Source organism: Oreochromis aureus, linkage group 23 (assembly GCF_013358895.1).
Source record: "Oreochromis aureus strain Israel breed Guangdong linkage group 23, ZZ_aureus, whole genome shotgun sequence".
NCBI classification, from domain to species: domain Eukaryota; kingdom Metazoa; phylum Chordata; class Actinopteri; order Cichliformes; family Cichlidae; genus Oreochromis; species Oreochromis aureus.
Window position 1 is genome coordinate 5285611 of NC_052963.1, and position 21801 is coordinate 5307411.

The window sequence follows — 21801 nt, forward strand, 5'->3', positions numbered from 1 at the left end:
GTATAACGCTTCTGTGAAAAGCTTGAAACACTGAATTAAACTACGTTAAAATGAAATTATTGCTGGAACATCAGGTTTCAATATTTAGTTTTAGTCTTTGTCAAACTGGCTGCATCTGTCAATGCTGGTATGTCTGCATGACAGTCAACTGTCTTTAGAAGAGATTTGATTTCATACCATTTTTTAACTTTTTTTTTTTTTAATCCCCAATTCAAGCGTTAAATAGATTTTAGCCACAATAACCTAATTTATTTTTGAGGATCAATAAAACTGTGCTGTACATTTTTGAAAAGCATGTAAATTGGTGCATGTTGATTTATTTTGTACATATAAACGTACAATTTCAGAAGTCTTGACTACTTTGACCAAGTAAACAACTGCAGAATGTCAGAATTGTTCAACTGTTTTATTTCAGCATGTGACAAGCTGCAGCACAGTTAATAGCTTAACATAGCAGCTCCAGAACGCCATCTTGTGGTCAAAGTAGAGAAGGACAGCAATTTCTGTAACTCCTTTACCAGGAACAAGATTTTCCACTACATGTATAACCATTGAGAAAATATGCAGTTAACAATGAGTTTTATGTAAAGACTGTTTTATTCCATCTTTCACTGGAAACATTAAATAGAACTTTTTCAGGATGACAAGACAGGTACATTTGCATTTTGACATGTTTTACAAACCAAGTGCTCCTAACCACAGGGCCTCTCTGCTTCTACTTTTCTCTCTTCCCTTCAGTTAGGTTGTCTGGATGTTTATGAGTGCTCCTCAGCCAGTTTCTCAGCTTTCTGAACCACCTCCTCAATTGGACCGACCATGTAGAAGGCTTGCTCGGGCAGAGCATCATACTCACCTGAAAGGAAATGACAACAAAAAAGACAATTTAATTATAAACAGAGCTGAGGAAGTTGAGGATCACAAGCCATAACAAAAAAAAAAAAAAAAAAAAAAAAAAAAAAAAAAAAAAAAAGGGACAATCAAACTTACCACCAAGGATGCTCTTGAAGCCCTTGATGGTTTCCTTGAGGGGCACCAGCTTGCCCAAGTGGCCAGTGAAGACCTCGGCCACTTGGAAGGGCTGAGACAGGAAACGCTGGATCTTACGGGCACGAGCCACAGTCAGCTTATCCTCCTCAGACAACTCATCCATACCCAGGATGGCAATAATATCCTGTAGTGATTTGTAGTCCTACAGAAGAAGAAAGTAGCCTAGTTTGTTTGAAGCACTGACTGTTGTCATGTTAATTCTGATGGTACCAATAAAGCTGCAAACCTGGAGGATTTTCTGCACACCACGAGCAACATCATAGTGCTCGGCTCCAACAATGTTGGGGTCCATGATACGGGAAGTTGAGTCCAGGGGGTCAACAGCAGGGTAGATGCCCAGCTCAGCGATGGCACGGGACAACACAGTGGTGGCATCCAAGTGAGCAAAGGTGGTGGCAGGGGCAGGGTCAGTCAAATCATCAGCAGGCACATAAATGGCCTGGAAACACAGGACTTGTTAACATTTTTGGAAGTCCTAGGTTACCCTTTAAAACCAGGATTTATTCCTTACTGTCAGTAAGATAGTTTCCAGCTTATGGCAAAGTAAATACATTTTTGATTTATAAAATGCAGACTCAGCACTCCTCAAACCTCACCTGCACAGATGTGATTGAACCCTTCTTGGTGGTGGTGATTCTCTCCTGCATGGTACCCATGTCAGTGGCCAGAGTGGGCTGGTAACCCACAGCAGAGGGAATACGACCCAGCAGAGCAGACACCTGAGAGAGAAGGTGAAGTTATCAAGAGTGCAGTTTGACACAATCAGTGTATGTGAAGGAGGAAGAGGGGAAAAACAAAATAACTTTTGAAATGAGAATCTTTACATTGGATGTGTGGTGTAGCTAGAGGAGTTGTAAATCTTCATTTTTAAGGAAATCTTTTGTTTAAATCAAATTGCACAGACCTCAGAGCCAGCCTGTGTGAAGCGGAAGATGTTGTCAATGAAGAGCAGCACATCCTGACCCTCCTGGTCACGGAAATATTCAGCCACAGTCAATCCAGTCAGAGCAACTCTGGCACGGGCACCGGGGGGCTCGTTCATCTGTCCGTACACCAGTGCCACCTAGCATGGACAAGAGTTTGGTTAAATCAGACATTTTGGAATGTGCTGTAATAAAAATGCATCTTTATGAAGTTGCTTTCCACACTCCTCACCTTGGAGGTCGTATCCTTCAGGTTGATCACACCAGACTCAATCATTTCATGGTACAAGTCATTTCCCTCACGGGTACGCTCTCCCACACCAGCAAACACAGAGTAACCACCATGGGCCTTGGCCACATTGTTGATCAGCTCCATGATCAACACAGTCTTGCCTACACCGGCACCACCAAACAGACCTGTCAAGATGAGAAAACCAAGTTAGTTTACCACACAACAAAGTCAAGGCTGAGAAAACGTGCATGTTCTGGCTCATACCGATCTTTCCTCCCTTGGCATAGGGAGCCAGCAGGTCCACAACCTTAATGCCAGTAACCAGAATCTCCTGTTCCACACTCATGTCAGTGAATTCAGGAGCCTCCGCATGAATAGGTGCAGTCCTGGGAAGAAGGGAAAAAAGTAGAGTAATTTAATCACTGAACACACACCAGTTAACATTTAAAGCACAGCATCTATATGTCCTATTATAACAGGTTTTATTATTGCTTCAGACTGTGCATGTTTAAACCTCATACAAAAAAGAACTGCAGGATATTTTCAAAGTGTACTTACTGTTTGGTGGAGATGGGACCCCTCTCATCAATAGGCTCCCCAATGACATTCATAATCCTGCCCAGGGTCTCGGGACCCACTGGAATTCTGATGGGGGCACCGGTGTCCAGAACCTTCTGTCCACGGACCAGCCCCTCGGTACCATCCATAGCAATGGTACGCACTGTGTTCTCCCCTAACAACAGAATGTGATTTTAATGTGTCTGTTTCACCTAAGAAACATTTGCTAGTGGTATTGGAGGTGAAGAGTATAATCCAGCTGGCTCACCGAGATGCTGTGCCACCTCCAGGACTAGCCTGGATTCACGGCCTGCCACCTCCAGGGCGTTGAGAATGGGAGGGAGACCCTCATCGAACTGGACATCGACAACGGCACCAATGACAGCCACAATGCGTCCGTTGGCGGTGCTGGCAGCGGCGGCAGGTGCGACATAGTCTCTACCTGGAACATGAACCACAGAGTGTCATACAGATGTGCTGCAGCTGTGACCTTGTTATGCTTTATGGCCGCAAGCAGCACCGGAAAGGGCTTGTGTACTTGTGTGTGTCCGCCCGGTACATCTCAATGTCAAGTGGCTTCGGCTAATCTGCGAATAAGTTTTTAAACAGTGCTGGAAAGTGAAACAGCAGTACTAAGCAGAATTCAGTAAAATTTCAGTTTATTTTATCAAGTGCAAATAAGCGAGTTCTCCCACTAAATAGCGTCAGCGCCAACAGTGACAGATGAATGGATAGCGATTCCGAGCTAGCATTGCTAATGCTGCATACTTGGCCACAAACTCAGTGACATAACTTTGTTTTTCACTTTATAGTTTTGTTATTTTGGCATTACATTACCTCCACACGTATCACAAAAGTGAACTGTGTTACCGACTGTCTAACCCTGCTAATCTGCAACTACTAATGCTAACAGCAAGTCTCCGACCGCCTCATGTCATTACAGAGGTCATTTCTAATAACACAAGAATAATACAGTCTGCTCATTTCACAATGCGAAGCAACCATGAAAAGATCCGTTTGCACACGTGTGTACTCATTTAATGTTTTGGAAACACTCCGGCTGATTTAAAATTTACATTTTAATATTAAGGCCTGCTAAGCCGCCGGCAGGCAAGCCAGCGTGTTGCTAGCACCAGCTAAGTTTAGCACGGTCCCTGCCCTCTTCTGACAGCCACGTAAATGCGTCTGTTCTTTAAACAGTCTCCTTTCCAGAAACAACGAGCATGCAGGACTCACGTGAAAGGACAGCAGGAGATCCAACAAGAGCCTTCAAGGGCTGGACTCCAGGCTTCAGAGCCTGCAAAGCCCCGGTGCAGCAGCGTCCCACAGCTCCTAACATTGTCAAAATGGCTGAAGGTGGAAAGAGACAGAGAAACTTCAGGCTTTATAATGTATGACCGCTTAGACGAACTGCGCATGCGCGCAACGTAAACCACGCCACAATGAGCATGCGTAGTAGTTAAGCGCATGTAGTTGACATTCTGCCCTCGATAGAGCTGTCTTATTTCAACCAAATGACCGCCCAAACAAAAGGTTATAATCCCAGTTATAATTCTGTGGTTTAGTTAATGTGGATGGTTTGGACATATCAGTGGGGTAGCCAAATTAAATGAAAACCCTAGTGAAACTCGTTATCCACGTAACTTATTTTTACTGTAGGTCACTGACAGTGCCCTCATTAAAATGAGAAATAGCCACAGCTTGCCTCAAGACACTTTTACCGTGTTTACATTATAGCAACAGCCGGTAGACTTTACGGAACAGAATAGCCCTTTATTTTTATTGTACATGTAAATCAAAATTACCTTACTAATGTTAAAGATTCACTGCATAAATTGGAAAGTACTGTGCTGAAGTAATAGGGTTAGGGTTAATTCAACTATAATTGTGATTTTAGTTTGACTTAGATTTAGTTTGTTCCTGTCAAACCACTTTTTTAAATTTTGCACATTTATATTGCCATTATCAATAAAATATTGAGGACAATTTTGTTGTCCAGAACTGTTTTTAACAATACAATTTAAAATATCCCATATTCCCTTTATATTGTTGAATATTTTACTATAATACTCCTTTTTTACATTCATTATTGATCTTTTGTTTTCCATTTTGATGGTGTGAGTAAACTGTTCATCAGTGAAGTAACAGCAGTTGTTGTTGAAAGTCATGTCCTTAAGAAACAGGAAAATAAACAGCAAAGACTTGACTTGCATCCTGAAAAATGCATCTGACCTTTCATTTAATCAATCCGCTGTTTCTGAAATGATCAGTGGATGTCACAAAGCCATTTAGCATGACCATGATATACACTGCCAATGCCGTAAAAGCACAGTGAGTGTCTACAGCCATCCTGTTTTGCAGCCATATTTTAGACAGTGGTGTCTGATGATCTGATGGGGCCAAGTACAATAACTGAATCTGTAATGTGCCCTATAAATGCTAGAAATATGGTGTTTAACAAGATACTTGGCATTACATTGTCCTCCAGTAATACTTTGAGGAATCTTGGAATCTTGTTTTTGACCAGGATGTGTCTCTCAATGTTCATATTAAAAAAATATAGGGCTGCTTCTTTGCATTTGCACAGTATCTCTAAAATCACTAACATCCTGACTCAGAGTGATGCTGAAAAACTAGTTCATGCATCTATTAATTCTAGGGCAGACTGTTGTAGTGCATTATTATTAGGCTCTCCAAAAAACTCTCTGAAAAGTGTATCCAGAATGGTGCAGTGAAATTACTGACAGAGTCTAGAAAGAGAGATTATATTTCTTCAACACTGGCCCCCTGTTACATACAAAATCTCATTTAAATTCCTTCTCTACGAATACAGGATCTTAAATAATCAGCGCTCATCATATCTTAAAGATCTCATATTACTGTATCAGCCTATTACAGTGCTTAACCCTCAGACTGCAGGATTACTTGTTGTTAGAGTATAAAGTAGAGTGGGAAGCAGAGTCCCTCTTCTGTGGAACTAGCTTCCAACTTGGATTTGGGAGAAAAACACCCTCTCACCCTTTTAAGATTAGGCTTAAAACTTTCCTTTTTAACAAAGCTTATAGTGAGGGCTGGATCGGATGACCTTGAATCCTTCTACAATAGGCCTAGGATGCTGGGGGCTTCCCATGATGCACCTTTTTTCACTCATTATCTGTTTATACACATATTTATTTCTGTCTCTCTGTAATTGGGCACTGTATAAATATAACTGAATTGTGTTTAACTTGATTCAGTTTGATTAAATTGTGATCCACCATGCCAAACTTGTCAGAGGATGAAGCAAAGGTAGTGTTTCATCTGTGTTCGAATTGTACAATCTCTGTTTGTGCCTTATACAATTCAGTCTGTTTGTTCGCCCATGTTTCAATGAATTGCTGCATTTATTTCCCATTTTGCTAACAAAATATAAAGACATAACAGATGGCTCAAGGCATCTGGAGAGGTCTATCAGTTTCTTAATCAATCAAAAGAGAGAGAGAGCAATACACATGCACAGATAGAGAGAGAGAGAGAGAGAGAGAGAATATAGAAAGAGATTTCAAGAGAAATATTTTGAGTTAGTCTGCAGGCTGAAACTGGGAAAATGTGAATTGTAATTCCACTAGATTTACAGTAGAGGGAGCTGCCGTACCAAAAGATATAGAACGTGTGACTCATCCTCTTTGCTAGTGTATGCACAGTTGTTTGGGGTTTTTAGTGTATGAATATGTATAGAAAAGTCTGTTGTCTTTGTTTTATTACACTTTGCCTTTTCAGCAGCACATAGTTAACACTTCCACATTAACAGCAGGAATGTCTGTGTGCTAATCTTTCGCCAAAAGTCAAAATCAGACGTCGTATCTGATTACAAAGCATACTTAAGATTAGAATGGTTCTATACAGAGCATAACTGCAGGTGAGTCCAGTCAGCATGAAATAATCAAGTTTAGTGTTTGCTGATGCACTCGTGGTATTCTATTAGTTTTTTTAATGTTTTTTTTAAACACCTATAATTTGGGTTATTGCTGTAAGTGAAAAATTGGCATCCCTCCACATGCCTGTAGATGACTATCTGACAACCAGCAGGCTCAGATAGAGCTCTACTAGTCTGAATTTGCCTGCAAAAACAGCACATGAATTAAGCATCCTTTGCATGCCCCAAAGTAATGTCTGATGACTGATGACTGAGATTAGTTGCTAGGCTTTGTGGTTTGTGTTGCTGGATTGTTACAGGTAGAAGCTCGTTGAAAAAAACTATTTTAACATTTCTGCTGAAAAAGCTCCAATGTAGTCGGTGGAACAATACTGACGTCAGTTGGCAGCCTTTACTTAGTGTTAGACAGACTTTGAGTTTCTGTTACTGTAGCCACAGTGATCTGCTGTACGAGTTCACAAGAGTGTGATACAAGAATCAACATGTTTATTCAAACAGTCAAATGCAGCAGCGGTCGAAGTGGTTACCGTTCAAGCACATAAGCTTAATGTGCTATTTAAAAAGTCTAATGATAATCATTACGGAGTTATCTGTAGAATCTACTCTCTGTTTGAATCCACAAAAACTAACCTTTGACCTTCTATGGGCATTGTCTATGGCAAACTGTAGTATTTCCTATTTTTGATCATGAGATGATGGAAGCAGTTAGAATGCTCACAGTGGAAGTCGTGCTTGCATAGACTACATTGCTTTTCTTTTTTCTGGCCTATTTAGCACTGCTATTGGTAAGGTTCTAGACAATCTTGCAATGCCTATGTTTTTTTTTTGTCAGGTGAGTATCTGAATGAACTATATGAATCCACAATGTATTTAAAAGATAAACTTAGCAATGTCTTGTCCACCTAGTTTGTGAATTCCTGTCCTAAATGTGTTAGCCTGTAGGTAGTTTGCATGCTAACAATGAACTTGATGAATATTAGACCTGCTAAACATCCAAATTCTATTATCATCAACAGGTTTCCATGCTAATCCAAGCATTGTTTTAGGTGTATTTTGGAAAAAATGTAAATGTTTCGAAATGTTTCATAGATTGCAGTACGGTATGATTTTCCCCTGCAGATATAACTGATAACATGTGACCTCTTTGACTTTTCATCTGATTCTTCTTATTGATACAATATAATTTAATTAATCCAATACTTGGCTTTATAAACCCAAGTACTAGACTCTCTCCCCAGCCGGTCACTGCAGATGGCCGCGTCTGGTTCTGACGGAGGTTTCTTCCTGTTAAAAGGGAGTTTTTTCTTCCCACTGTTGCCAAAGTGCTTGCTCATAGGGGGTCATATGATTGTTGGGTTTTTCTCTGTATGTAATATTGTAGCGTCTACCTTACAATATGAAGTGCCTTGAGGCAACTGTTGTTGTGATTTGGAGCTGTATAAATACAATTGAAGTAAAAATTGAATTAAATAAAACCAAATACATTTAAACTACAATTAAAACATCTAAAAAATTGCACAAAAATAATTACATTTCCTTACTGGCTTACTATTTGTATTATGTATGTTCTAGTGTGCTTATAATGGAAAACATCACATCTACTAGCATGCTGATATTAAGATCCAGAGACTATGAAATAGCAAGGAAATCAGGCGACTTGTATCAGTGAGAACAGAATAACTGTTGATGATGCAAAGCGATGAAAATCAAGTGATACTCATCACCCTTCCACTGTGATGCTTGACAACTGATATAAGGTGTTGATGCAGAGCTACTGGTTTTTAGTAAAAGAAAACTAATCATTGATTGATGTCTCCATTTTTGTCTTGCGTGCCCAAAGGAAATTGTTCAATAAGTCTTATGAACAAATCATATGAATTAACACATAGCCTAAAGCAGATAACTCGTAAGCTGGAGAGGAAATGGCATGTCACAAATTTAGAGGATCATCATTTAGCCTGGAGAACTAGTTTGGTGCTTTATAAGAAAGCCCTCCATAAAGCCAGAACATCTTACTATTCGTCACTGATTGAAGAAAATAAGAACAACCCCAGGTTTCTCTTCAGCGCTGTAGCCAGGCTGACAAAAAGTCAGAGCTCTACTGAGCCAACAATCCCTTTAACGTTAACTAGTAATGACTTCATGAACTTCTTCACAAATAAAATTTTTATCATTAGAGAAAAAATTACCAATAATCATCCCACAGATGTAATATTACATCAATATTACAGCTACTTTTAGTACCATCGATGTTAAGTTAGACTCTTTTTCTCCAATTGATCTTTCTGAGTTAACTTCAATAATTAATTCCTCCAAACCATCAACGTGTCTTTTAGACCCAATTCCCACAAAACTGCTCAAAGAAGTCCTGCCATTAATTAATTCTTCAATCTTAAATATGATCAACCTATCTCTAATAATCGGCTATGTACCACAGGCCTTCAAGGTGGCTGTAGTTAAACCCTTTACTTAAAAGCCATCTCTAGACCCAGCTGTCTTAGCTAATTATAGGCCAATCTCCAACCTTCCTTTCATATCAAACATCCTTGAAAGAGTAGTTGTCAAACAGCTAACAGATCATCTGCAGAGGAATGGCTTATTTGAAGAGTTTCAGTCAGGTTTCAGAGCTCATCACAGCACAGAAACAGCTTTAGTGAAGGTTACAAATGATCTTCTTATGGCCTCTGACAGTGGACTCATCTCTGTGCTTGTCCTGCTAGACCTCAGTGCTGCGTTCGATACTGTTGACCATAATATCCTATTAGAGCGATTAGAACATGCTGTAGGTATTACAGGTACTGCACTGCAGTGGTTTGTATCATATCTATCTAATAGACTCCAGTTTGTGCATGTAAATGGAGAGTCCTCTTCACACACTAAGGTCAATTATGGTGTTCCACGGGATTCAGTGCTAGGACCAATTCTGTTTACATTATACATGCTTCCCTTAGGCAGCATCATCAGAAGACATAGCATAAATTTTCACTGCTATGCAGATGACACGCAGCTCTATCTGTCCATAAAGCCAGATAACACACACCGATTAGTTAAACTGCAGGAATGTCTTAAAGACATAAAGACCTGGATGGCCGCTAACTTTCTGCTTCTTAATTCAGATCAAACTGAGGTTATTGTACTCGGCCCTGAAAATCTTAGAAATATGGTATCTAACCAGATTCTTACTCTGGATGGCATTACCTTGGCCTCCAGTAATGCTGTGAGGAACCTTGGAGTCATTTTTGACCAGGACATGTCCTTCAACGCACATATTAAACAAATATGTAAGACTGCTTTCTTCCATTTGCGCAACATCTCTAAAATTAGAAATATCCTGTCTCAGAGTGATGCTGAAAAACTAGTTCATGCTTTCATTACTTCCAGGCTGGACTACTGTAATTCATTATTATCAGGATGTCCTAAAAACTTGCTGAAAAGCCTTCAGTTAATCCAAAATGCTGCAGCAAGGGGTACTGACAGGGACTAGAAAGAGAGCAGATTTCTCCTGTTTTGGCTTCCTTCATTGGCTTCCTGTTAAATCCAGAATTGAATTCAAAATCCTGCTCCTCACATACAAGGTCTTAAATAATCAGGCCCCATCTTATCTTAATGACCTTGTAGTGCCATATCACCCTATTAGAGCACTTCGCTCTCGCTCTGCAGGCCTACTTGCTGTTCCTAGAGTATTTAAAAGTAGAATGGGAGGCAGAGCCTTCAGTTTTCAGGCCCCTCTTCTGTGGAACCAGCTTCCAGTTTGGATTCGGAGACAGACACTATCTCTACTTTCAAGATTAGGCTTAAAACTTTCCTTTTGCTAAAGCATATAGTTAGGGCTGGACCAGGTGACCCAGAATCCTCCCTTAGTTATGCTGCAATAGACGTAGGCTGCCGGGGATTCCCATGATGCATTGAGTTTTTCCTTTCCAGTCACCTTTCTCACTCACTATGTGTTAATAGACCTCTCTGCATCGAATCATATCTGTTATTAATCTCTGTCTCTCTCCACAGCATGTCTTTATCCTGTTTTCCTTCTCTCACCCCAACCGGTCGCAGCAGATGGCCCCGCCTCCTGAGCCTGGTTCTGCCGGAGGTTTCTTCCTGTTAAAAGGGAGTTTTTCCTTCCCACTGTCGCCAAAGTGCTTCCTCATAGGGGGTCATATGATTGTTGGGTTTTTCTCTGTATGTATTATTGTGCGATCTACTGTACAATATAAAGCACCTTGAAGCGACTTCTGTTGTGATTTGGTGCTATATAAATAAAATTGAATTGAATTGAATTGAATTCTGGAACAAATCTTGCAACTTCAAATCTAAGCCATGCTGCCATTCTTTTTAGGAAGACGAAGCTTTCTCCTGGCACCATTTCTGAACAAGCCATATTTCGTCAGTTGTTTTCAAATGATATAGTCTTGAACTTTAACATTTAACATGCTAGCTGAGGCCTGCAGAGTCTGAGATCTAGGTTTTGAATTTTTGCAGTTTCTGCAAACATTGCATGGTCTGACCTTGTGGTGAATTTGCTGGAACATTCACTCCTGGAAAGACTGTGGAATTATGTTAGCATCCAGACTTCTGCTTTTATAGAAGTGCTCACACTTACTGATGATCAGTTAATCAGTTTCATTTGATTACCAGGACCTGGCTGCTGCTGGATCTCTCAATTCCTGTAAAGGTATATTTAGGTCGGTGTAGAACTGCAAAGAGTTCTGTGAAAATCTTTCACATGACAACCAAAAGCCTGAGCTATTGACTCCACTGTGGTATAGCCCTCAGCTCTCTACACCACACTGATGTGAGGGCTTGTTGGGACACATATGCGTGTTTTGTTGCTCCAAACAATCTTAAAAATACGTGATATGCATTGATGCGACAGTCAAGAGCTTCACATGTCATGCGTCTCTGGTGCTGTAACTATCTGTTTAAAGATCATGCATTAACTTGTAAAAGCAGTGATTAAACTAAAGTCACCGGAAAGATGCCTGGAGGGGTTATGGAATATCAAAGAGCTAAGTGGTTTCTTCCGTAGTGTCATAAAAGAAAGATCTGCCATACACTTTTTCCAATGATGCTATTTGCTCATTAAAATTCAATTCTGTGTCACAGCATAAAAATACCATACCCTGCTCTTTATTGATGCCCTTTAGTGGTGTCTGCATTTGCTCAGAGCATCACAGTACACTTTCAGATAGGATCATCTTTATTAATTTATTATCATGCTCTCCACGAATGTCAGTTAATTGTTGTGAAATTTAGAGGCATGCTGGGTGTTGCGTTTAGAAAACCATCAACAAATAAAAGTTCACAGACAGAAAATGCAACCTTTTTTTAATAACAATACAAAAAAGTGAGAAAACAAAGCTCGAAAAAGTGTCATGAGAGTTTTGTGGATTTGCAGCTGTTTCTAGTTTTTCAGAAAATTTTTTGGCCTTTCAATTTTATTATACGTATCATATTGAAATTCAGTGCTATGCTGCATCCTAGTTTTACCATATGGTGTGTGTTATGGAACAAAAAAAGCGTCTGTGCAACAGACGTTCCCTTGATTCATCTGAAATATCCAAAGCAGAAGCAGAAACAACAAAAGTAACTTCAAGAGTTTCTTGCTTTGCTTAATCAGCACTTGACACTTGAAAGAAAGCGAGCCAAATAAGATGTAAGCAGCTTTATCTTTGAAAGAGAGCTTTTTTTTGTGACCGCTTACTTCTACCGAAATTCAGCAACACAGGAGGCAATAACAACACCAAGTGTCATTCCAGTTTCTGAGTTGTGGGAGTCTGGTTCAAGTTATATGGTTAAAGCCTGGGAATATAAAACTTCTCTGATCCAGTACTGCACAGATATTATAATATATTTGTGGAGCTATGAAACCGTTCTTTGGAACTGAAAAGGATTAATTTGGCTCCAAATTAGACCTACTGGTTCTGTTTTAGCCCCTCACATCCAGCTTTAAAGTTAATTCTGTCAGAAAATGACAGTAAATCTTATGTTGTGTGGAGGAAACCTGACTTAAAACCTTGGATATTAAAATAGGGGGGATGGAGCCTTTCCCAGCTGCCATAGAGCAAGAGGTCTTTAGACTGTGGGAAGCTGAATTTGAACCCACAGGGAGACACGGTATTCAAATTCAGGATCTTCTTGCTGTGAGCTAACAGTGCTAACCACTGTGCCACCATGCTGCCCGCTATCTAAAAAAATCTATTTAACTTTGTGAAGATCTGAACAATATAAATAAATGAATATTGCAAATTTCATCCAAATGTACTCTCAGAAATATATTACACTAGTATTTACCTGTAGAGACTAAATTGGTCTGTAAATATTCTTATTAGTTTACTTAGTTCGGAGTATTGTAAATGTCAGGAAATCAAGTCAAAGGAAAAACAGATACCTGCTCTGGGTGTTTTCAAAGGTGGACAGAGACTTCCAGCTTTATTTTCTTTTACTCTTACTATTTCTTTTAGCCACAAATAAATTCTAAAAATCCAATATACATTACCGGTATATTCAGACAGGAAAAACTATGAGCTAAATGTTTACCTCTGTTAATGGTGGGGTCTAAAATCTGAGCTAAAAGGAAGCTAATGCTAGACTTACAATTATCAGGTAAACACAAATGTGAATAAATATTAAAATGCTCAAAGTGTAGCCTAAATAAGTACTACTGGTTTATATGGAAGGCTAATAACATATACAGCAACCAGTCACCAGGGGGTCAATGGGACATTTTTGGCTGAGCTTCTGTCATCTGTAATGTGTTCACAGCAGTTCCAAGAGGCAAAATACTTACCTGAAATAGCTAACCTGAAAAAAGGGCTTTACCTTCAATGGTCCAGTCATATTGACAGTTACATAATAGAGTAGCACCAGTGGAGAGGCTACAGCTCAGGAGGTAGAGCAGGTCAACTACCAATCAGGGTGGTGGTTTGAGCTCTGGGTACTCGAATCTGGATGACAAAGTATCCTTGGGCAAGGATGTAACACAAAAAATGCACTTAGGTGTATAAAAAGTGCTTGGATGAATGAGGCATCTTGTATATCGAAAAAATTGATAGATTGCCCATTTTCTCACCAGACATATTATAATATCTTTATCTTTATGTCCTAAATTGCCCTACTGCCACAAAACACACTGAAAACATGGATAAATACTCACTTGGAACCCAACCAGCAGTTACAAAAAAATGATCTTAGAGGGAAAGGTTACTAGTTGCTCAGTCATATCTTTCTAGAATATCTGTAACTGCCTCTCTACCCCACCCAAAGGGAGCGATCATCAGAAAAAGGGCCGGACTTCTCTTCATTTAATGCAAGCTTGGGGACGGCTTGAATTTATGGGAGTCCCATGAGAGCCAGAATAAAGGTTTTGGGCTTTTCACTGCTGCTCCAGCTTCTGGTGTGACTATATGCTGCCTGCTGCAACTGGAGACTCTGCAACAACTTCTGCAACAGGCCAATAAACATGATGCACAGGACATGGAATCAAACTTACTCTGACTGAAGAAATTCTTATTTGTCCTACTTTAAATTGTTTCCTGAATTTCTTCACTGCCAGGAGAGCCACGAAGTACAGGGCACAAGTTCTTAAGGAGTCAGCAACACTGCAAGGTATGCATGCTTGATGGCTGAGTCTTAAACATTTATGCTTGTTAAAGCTTGTTCTGTGAGTGTGTACAGGGTTTTGTGCGCAGTATTCAAATGCATCTCTTTTTTAATCGTTTTCCCTATACCTCTGTTAGGGAAGTCATGGTCCCCTCCACGCACTGGCTCCTGCTGCTATGGGGACTTCATGGTCTATTGGCACAAGACTATGAAGAAGGCTATGAAGAACCAGCGGTAACCCCCAAGAAGAAGAACAAAGTATATTCTTCAAACTTCATACCTCAAAATGGCAAATGTAAGTTTTTTGTTTCAAGCATTTCTACTTTTTTTCTTTTCCACTAAAACTCTAATTTGGAGGGAGTGGTGTGGAATTTGTTCAGATAAAGAAACAGTACAGCTACAGGTGAAAAGAGTAGAACATGATATTCAACAAGGACATCGCTGCAGGATGCAGTCCACTTGGATTGATTGTATCTCTGAGGCTTCTCAGAGTCATCCATCTCCCTCGTGAGCATTCAGTGCTCTGTTACCCAAATGTTTTATTCGCTCAGAATCCTGTTTCCCCAGGCACATTCTCTCTGTGACATATTCCCGTGAAGATTAATGTGATTTATCCTCAGCCTGTATTAGATCTGTGACCTCCTTCCACCAAGGTTGGCACAGCAAGTTGAGTTACTTTTATTTTCTTTTTAAAATGACATGTCACATTCACAAAGTCATCACACTTTTCTGGAAAAGCGATCAGCCTATAACAGTCAATAAATCACCTTTCCCCCCTCTAGAGGACAGTCTGATAAAAATGTCACCCCTACTAATGAAATTTGTTTGACTGTGATCAGTCGGGTCTTTGCATTTGGGTGGGTATAAAATCATTAAAATGAAAATTTCCAGCCAACAAATACAGGAAAATTCATTGTATCCAGAGGTTTGCTGTGACGCTTAACAGCTGTCCTCTAATAGTGAAATGCAACATGTGCTTCTTTTGCTAAATACGTACTTGGTCCTTTACGCTCTGCATTTTAAATGTTAAACATTAGTTGATGCCACTCATTGGTTCAGAGTCTCATTCAATTGAGAATTTTGGCCATCACTGTCATGCTGTTGGAAAAGGCAGTTGTGAGGATTGAGGGGAGAATCTGACTGAGAAACTGAGAGATGCTCATGGTCATTAACCTGTCAGTCACATGATATCCATGCTTTATAGCATATCCTACTATCCAGGACAGCACCATTACCTACTGTGAAAAACAGTATTATCACCTTATTGTCAGTTTTAACAATTACTCGAAGTGTAGATGTATTTTATAATTTAATGCTCAACTGTTGTTGGATTGCACTTGATTTGGTCGGTTTATCCAGTGACTGTAGGCTTTATCGATAAACTAGCCCATGAGTTTAATATAACATAATGTAATATGTTAAACATAATATAATATAATGTGATTCGATTTTGACCTGAGGCCCTTTGCTACGTGTCGTCTCTGCTCTCTTGTCTTGTCTTCTCCTGCCTCTTCACTAATAACTTCATTAATATTTAAAAGCTGAGAGATTTCAGTTTAAGGCAGCTGACATTTTTGCTATTGCATGTTTCATAAAGACTAACTCCTCTCTTCGCAGCGCTTGTTGATGAGGACTGCAGTTTGGAGATAGCTTTTCTTATCGATAGCTCAGAGAGCGCCAAGGACAACCATGCCCAGGAAAAGCGCTTTGCCTTAGACTTGATGGACCGGCTGCAGGGCCTGCGACTGCAGACTGGACGGGGGCTCAGTTCCCGTGCAGCTCTCCTTCAGTACAGCAGTCACGTCATCATAGAGCAGACCTTCAAACAATGGCGAGGCACAGAAGACTTTAAGGCTCGAACTTCTCCAATCGTGTACATTGGCCACGGCACCTACACCACCTATGCAATCACTAACTTGACCCGCATCTACTCAGAAGAGTCAGATACCAGCAGCGTAAAGGTGGCCATTCTGCTCTTTGATGGCATCTCGCACCCAAGGAACCCAGACATATTTTCAGCCGTGGCTGATGCCAAGAACCAGGGTGTCCGTTTCTTTGCCATAGGAATCACGCCTGAAGCCAACGAGCTGGCTAATAAAGCACAGCTGCAGCTAATTGCTAACTCCCCAGCTTCCCGCTACCTTCACAACCTGCAGGACAGAAACATTGTGGAAAAAGTTATTAAAGAAATTGTGAGTAAAAACAACATTTAGTTTTTGCTTGTTTTGGATTGTATGCAAAATTATAGCAAACAAAGTAGATTCAAGGCTGGCTTATTAGCTTTTTATGGTACACTGCAATAAAAAAAAAAATTGCCCACTTCTTGATTTCTTAGTCTTTGGCATTTGTCATACTTACATGTTTCAGATAATCAAACAAATTTTAATATTAAAAAAGATTAGTAAACACAAAGTGATGATTTAAGTTATTAAGTTATAATGCTACCCAAGCCTTCCTATGAGACAAGCCTTTATGTGTTTTTCTGGCTTGGACTTTTCCCACGGATGGCATTTTTCTCCAGGCTCTTTCTTCCTGTTGAACCCTGACCTTAACTGAGGAAAGTGAGGCTTGCATTTCTTTAGATGTTGTTGTTTAAGGAGCTTGGAAAGAAAATCGTCTGGACTTGTTTAAGTTTCTTGAAGACGTTTCACCTCTCATCCGAGAAGCTTCTTGAGTTCTTAGAACAATTGGTGGAGAGTCCCAGATTTTAAGCCCTATGGGAGTGTCCCCCAAGAGGGTCATGGACCTCTACCAAATCACACAAGCCAAGGTGTGAAAACGGGTGTGGGTCAGTGGGTTCACCCGAAACCTTGGCTTGGATTGTGACCCACACCTGTTTTCACACATTGACTCGTGTGATTAGGTAGAGGATCAATAGGGGGTCCTTGACCCTCCTTAGACTACGATGACCTGGATGACTGAGAACTTTCATAGACATTTAGATGTTGTTCTGGGTTCTTTTGTGACCTGTTGTATTAGTTATTGAGGCACTTTTGGAGTCATTTTGTTAGGTCGCCACTCCTGGGAAGATTCACCACTGTTTCAAGTTTTCCCCATTTTTGGATAATGTCTGTCCATGTGGTTTGGTAGAGTCCAGACCCTTAGAAGTGGTTTTTCCAGACTCTGTTCTTGACATTGTTTTTCAACTTTTTTTTTTTTTTAAGAAAGAGTCATGATGTGTTGGTTTCTGAGCTCATTTAGCATAGTTCATTTTGTCAAACAGGTTCTTTTTAAGTGATTTCAGGATTTATCAGGTATGGCAGCAATCAAGCCTGGGCATGCCTAGTGAAAATGAACTAAGCTTTGGAACACCCCCCGCCCCTTAATCAATTAAATAATCATTAAAGAACCACATTTTGTATTTATTCATGTTGCTTTTTCTCATACTAAAATGTGTTTGATAACCTGATGCAACATTTCATTTTTTGCTTGTTTTGGGGTTTGACAAATACGCACAAACACTAAGAAATCATGCAGGGTGCAATTAATTTTTCATGGCACAAAAATATAAATTGCCCAATTGTAGTTTTTAATTCAATTCAATTCAGTTCAGTTCAATTCAATTTTATTTATATAGCGCCAAATCACAACAAAAGTCGCCTCAAGGCGCTTCATAGGTACAGAGAAAATGTATTTTCTAAATACATTTTCATTCAAGCACCTTGGAAGAAAAGCCTATGTTCATGCATGTTCAGACTTACATGTAATCACTCTGAATTGGCTAGAAACCATATATCTACGGCTCTTACACTGCTTGTGAAATTGCATGTATGTTTGATATTTGCCTGTTTCCAGAGGGGAAAAGAATTATGACAGATAAAATCTTCAAAAAGCCATTATGCAGACAGATGCTTTCCAAATCAAATGTCTTTAGTATCTCAAGGCACCGCATAAGCACTTCCACTGCTGCTGCCATTGTTGCCACCCACTGCTTTGATTTCTTGCCTTATTGCATTCCCTATGTACACCTGCTACCGGCTGCCATGGTAATAGATCTGCTGTCATTAGCAATAAAACTCTGTAGAGAAACGTGATGAAACTAAGAAACATTTTATGTTGACTTAAGTTAGTTGGGTTAACTTTTATAAGTATTTCTGCCAAGACAATTGCAGCATGTGTTGCTCTGAAACATTCTCCAGACATGCTTCCAGGCTACTGGCAGCAACACGTGCTCCACATTATAACTCTTTGTGGGAAAATTGGGTGCAGTAAGTATAGCAACCCAGCAAACCCATGCAAGCATACTTCATCATTCAGCAAGCCCCTCAAATGCCACTCAGGCTTCAAACTTAAGCTTTACTGTTGACACAGGTGGTACACATCCAAATATGACAAAGGAAAATCTTTATGGAAAACCTGCGCTGAGGTTCCCAGAACACTGGATCTGACAGACTGAATTCTGATGGCATGCAACAGCCGAGCAGCATCTACACTCACGACTTTCATCTCATTGTACAGTCAGCATCTGTATGTCATAAGCATGTAGTCCTGTCCCAGCTGAGAACTTGTCTTTTATCTTTAGTTCTCATTGAATAGCAACACTCAGGTCCTCTAATAACAGACGTGTCTTTAGACGCAGTCTTTTGAAGCCAGAATACTGAGAATATTGTCTTACCTTAAATTTTGAGCTACTCTGTTGAATTGTATATATGTAAAAAAAAAAAAAAAAAAAGAAAGGTTACAACATCTTGATATTGTTCTGTTTCTTCCATCACAGACAGCTGTGGCTGATGAAGGGGTAAGTCTTGAGCCTCATGTGTTTCCAGACATATTTTATTACATGCCCCTGTATGGTCCATCTCACTCTTCTCCTCTTGTTTTTTGAAGTGCCCCCTGCAGAACAAATGTGCATGTGAGAAGGGTGAGAGGGGACCCAGCGGACCTGCTGTAAGTATGCCAATGTCTATGGAACAGAAAAGTGTCCAATATTCAATAATTACAAAATAAAGTATGTAATATGTAAGATAAATAAAATTGAGGTAACATTGCTTTTTTTCTTATGTAACAACACAAGAAAAAGAACTGCATTTTACATATAAATAAAAGATAAATATTGAATTTAATTTTACAGAGTTGCTCAAAACCAGGTGTGAGAGGTGAGACCTCTATAAAAACAAGGATCTTGACTGTTCACTAGTCTGTAGCATTCAGATATTTGTAACACAAAGCGGGAGACACATCATCAGAAACCTTTAAAAAGCAATATTTGTTCTCCATCAATCTGGAAAGAGTTATATGACCATTTTCAAATAACTTGTAGTCCATCACTGTACAGTGAGCAAGATTATTGAGAGTGGAAAATATTCACAAATTCCCAAATTCACCCAAATGTCAAATATTGCAGTGCTCAAAGAAATTACTAAAAAAAAAGCCCAAGAGCTACTTTTCAAACTTTACAGGCCTCAGTTAGCATGTTTAATTTTAAAGTTGTTGCCAGTAGAGTTAAAAAAACTGACTGAGCTATCAAAATTACATATACTGGCTCATATATATATATTTGGCTGGATGTCCTTTAGTAAGTTAAATCTAAACCAGATGCTTCCTGTATCATTCTGACGGATATTTGACCAAACTTGTTTTTATAGTTCATTTAAATTGGTTGGTTTCCTGATAAGAGACCCTGTTTTTAAGCATAGTTTCAATAAGGTTGAGGTCAGAGCTTTGGGATGCCCACTCCAAAAAGTTAATAGTTTGCTTTATCTTGCTTGCGTTATCTATTCAAAAACCAGTTTTGATGTGTGTTTGGGATCATTATCATGTTGGAACACCCAAATATGACCACGTTTCAACTGTTTACCTGATGATTTCAGATGAAGTTAACCTCCTAAGACCCGAACTCTTCCACGACATGCATTTTTAATTTCTCTATGATATTTGGGCATATTGGGGCCCAATGAATGTAAAAACAAAGAATTTCCAGATTTTTTTTTTTTTACCTTATTTTTGTTTTTAAGAAAAATAAGAGCCACAAATGAGGATATTCATTTGAAATTTTGATAGAACAGTAGCAGTATAATGTCCTCGTAAGTGGATATCAGGCCCATGTAGAGCAAAATTGAGTATTTTGGTCAAAATAACCAAAAATGTGATGTCCACATATGTGGACGGCAGGTCCTAGGAGGTTAAAGAATTCGGAGTTGGTCCTCTTCATTATTTACTTTTTGTAATGTACCAGTATTGCTGGCAACAGAAAAGCCCCAGAACCTGATACTAGACAGTTGGTACAGTGTTCTAAGTTTTGAGCCTCACCGAAAGCCTCCAAACATACCAGTGTTGGGGTTGTCACTCACTATAGAGCTCTGTTTAACAGAAGCAAATAACTGCAGCATTTGAATATTAAATATCTTCCCCAGAAAAATACAATTTTGAAGAAGTTAAACAGCTCAAGTACACTGCTAAACAGCCTTGCTGTTACATTTATAGCTTTAGTCATTAGAAAACTGTCTTTTCTGCTTTTCCAGATCAAAAAATAATAAATTAGAATGACATTTAACAACGCCGCTATGTAAGAATTTCTGTAGTATAAAATTATGAAATTATATTTATTAAAAAGGAGCTAAACTGTAACAATTGCTCCTAAATAATGTTATAAAAATCACCTCATTTATCAATTTTCAATTGTTATCATTTATTTTACAATCATAATCCATATTTTTCTACTGTGTTGAAAAGACAGTGACCCCAAAACTGGCTTGTTTGATAACAAGCACAGCACAGATAACAACTTTGTGTCTATGCCAGAAGACTACTTCTGAGGGAGGGAGTAAATCTTATTATTATTAAGCAGTTAGAGTACATTCCTCTAGCGATTTTTTCATAAAAGATCTAAATGTACATGAGAAATCAGTAGAGTCACTTCTGTTAAAGCAACCCATGAACTTGGGATTGTGTGAGGACTCATCTCAGCAGATACGATGTTACAATGAAAGACCTCCTTTGCCTGCCAAAGCCATGTCGTGACAAGAGGATGTCTTTTATTATGGCGAGAAGGTCAGCTGCAATTAGACACTGCAGTTTTGCTTTGATGTATTTTCACAGGATGAGAACAGCGTAATTACCCTTTCAAACCTAATGCTCCAAAACCAAAGCTGTGTCTATCTGCACACACTGACGGAAACACTGAGACAGACACACACAAGAAGGCGCATACTTACAATGTAAGAACATGCACAGTTCACAACACAAAAACAGCAAAAACAACCAGACGGTTGTTCGGCTATGGACTTACACTCGCATGCAGACCACGTCTCTTTTGTCTCATCTGCTCCCAGACTCAGCGGCTATGATGAACTGGAAACATGTTTCTGTTAAACAAAAAGAGCTGTTATACTGTGCATTGCAGAACAGCAATAGGAAGAAGGAAAGCTTTTTTATTGGCCTTCACTTCCACTGACAGCTGTTCAACATGTTGAAGGGTCTCCTGCAAAAGATGGCATGGGCCAGACTTAAAGGTGTATTGCCAAGTAGTTATAGTAAAATATAGTTATTCACTATCTTTACAGGGAATAAAGTTAATTAAATAAGATTTA

General features: G+C 39.4%; 2 protein-coding genes across 2 annotated transcripts in view; one reads left to right on the plus strand and one right to left on the minus strand.

Moving 5' to 3' along the window:
* Positions 1-387: 387 nt before the first annotated feature.
* Positions 388-4148, minus strand: LOC116321010 (ATP synthase subunit beta, mitochondrial). The gene is made up of 10 exons (XM_031740756.2): positions 3997-4148; positions 3029-3202; positions 2761-2935; positions 2467-2588; positions 2203-2387; positions 1952-2110; positions 1644-1766; positions 1274-1486; positions 988-1189; positions 388-853 (listed from the first exon to the last, which is right to left on the minus strand). The coding sequence occupies exons 1-10, from the start codon at positions 4097-4099 to the stop codon at positions 756-758; spliced, it is 1554 nt and encodes a 517-aa protein (XP_031596616.1). The 5' UTR covers positions 4100-4148; the 3' UTR covers positions 388-755.
* A 9853-nt stretch (positions 4149-14001) lies between these two features.
* The window catches only part of LOC116321016 (collagen alpha-1(XXVIII) chain-like), a 40444-nt gene continuing 32644 nt past the window's right edge, over positions 14002-21801 (plus strand). The window contains exons 1-5 of the mRNA XM_031740761.2: positions 14002-14278; positions 14410-14567; positions 15890-16464; positions 18990-19010; positions 19100-19159. Coding sequence (XP_031596621.1) covers positions 14417-14567; positions 15890-16464; positions 18990-19010; positions 19100-19159 — 807 coding nt within the window. The 5' untranslated portion in view covers positions 14002-14278; positions 14410-14416. The remainder of the gene's footprint in view (positions 14279-14409; positions 14568-15889; positions 16465-18989; positions 19011-19099; positions 19160-21801) is intronic.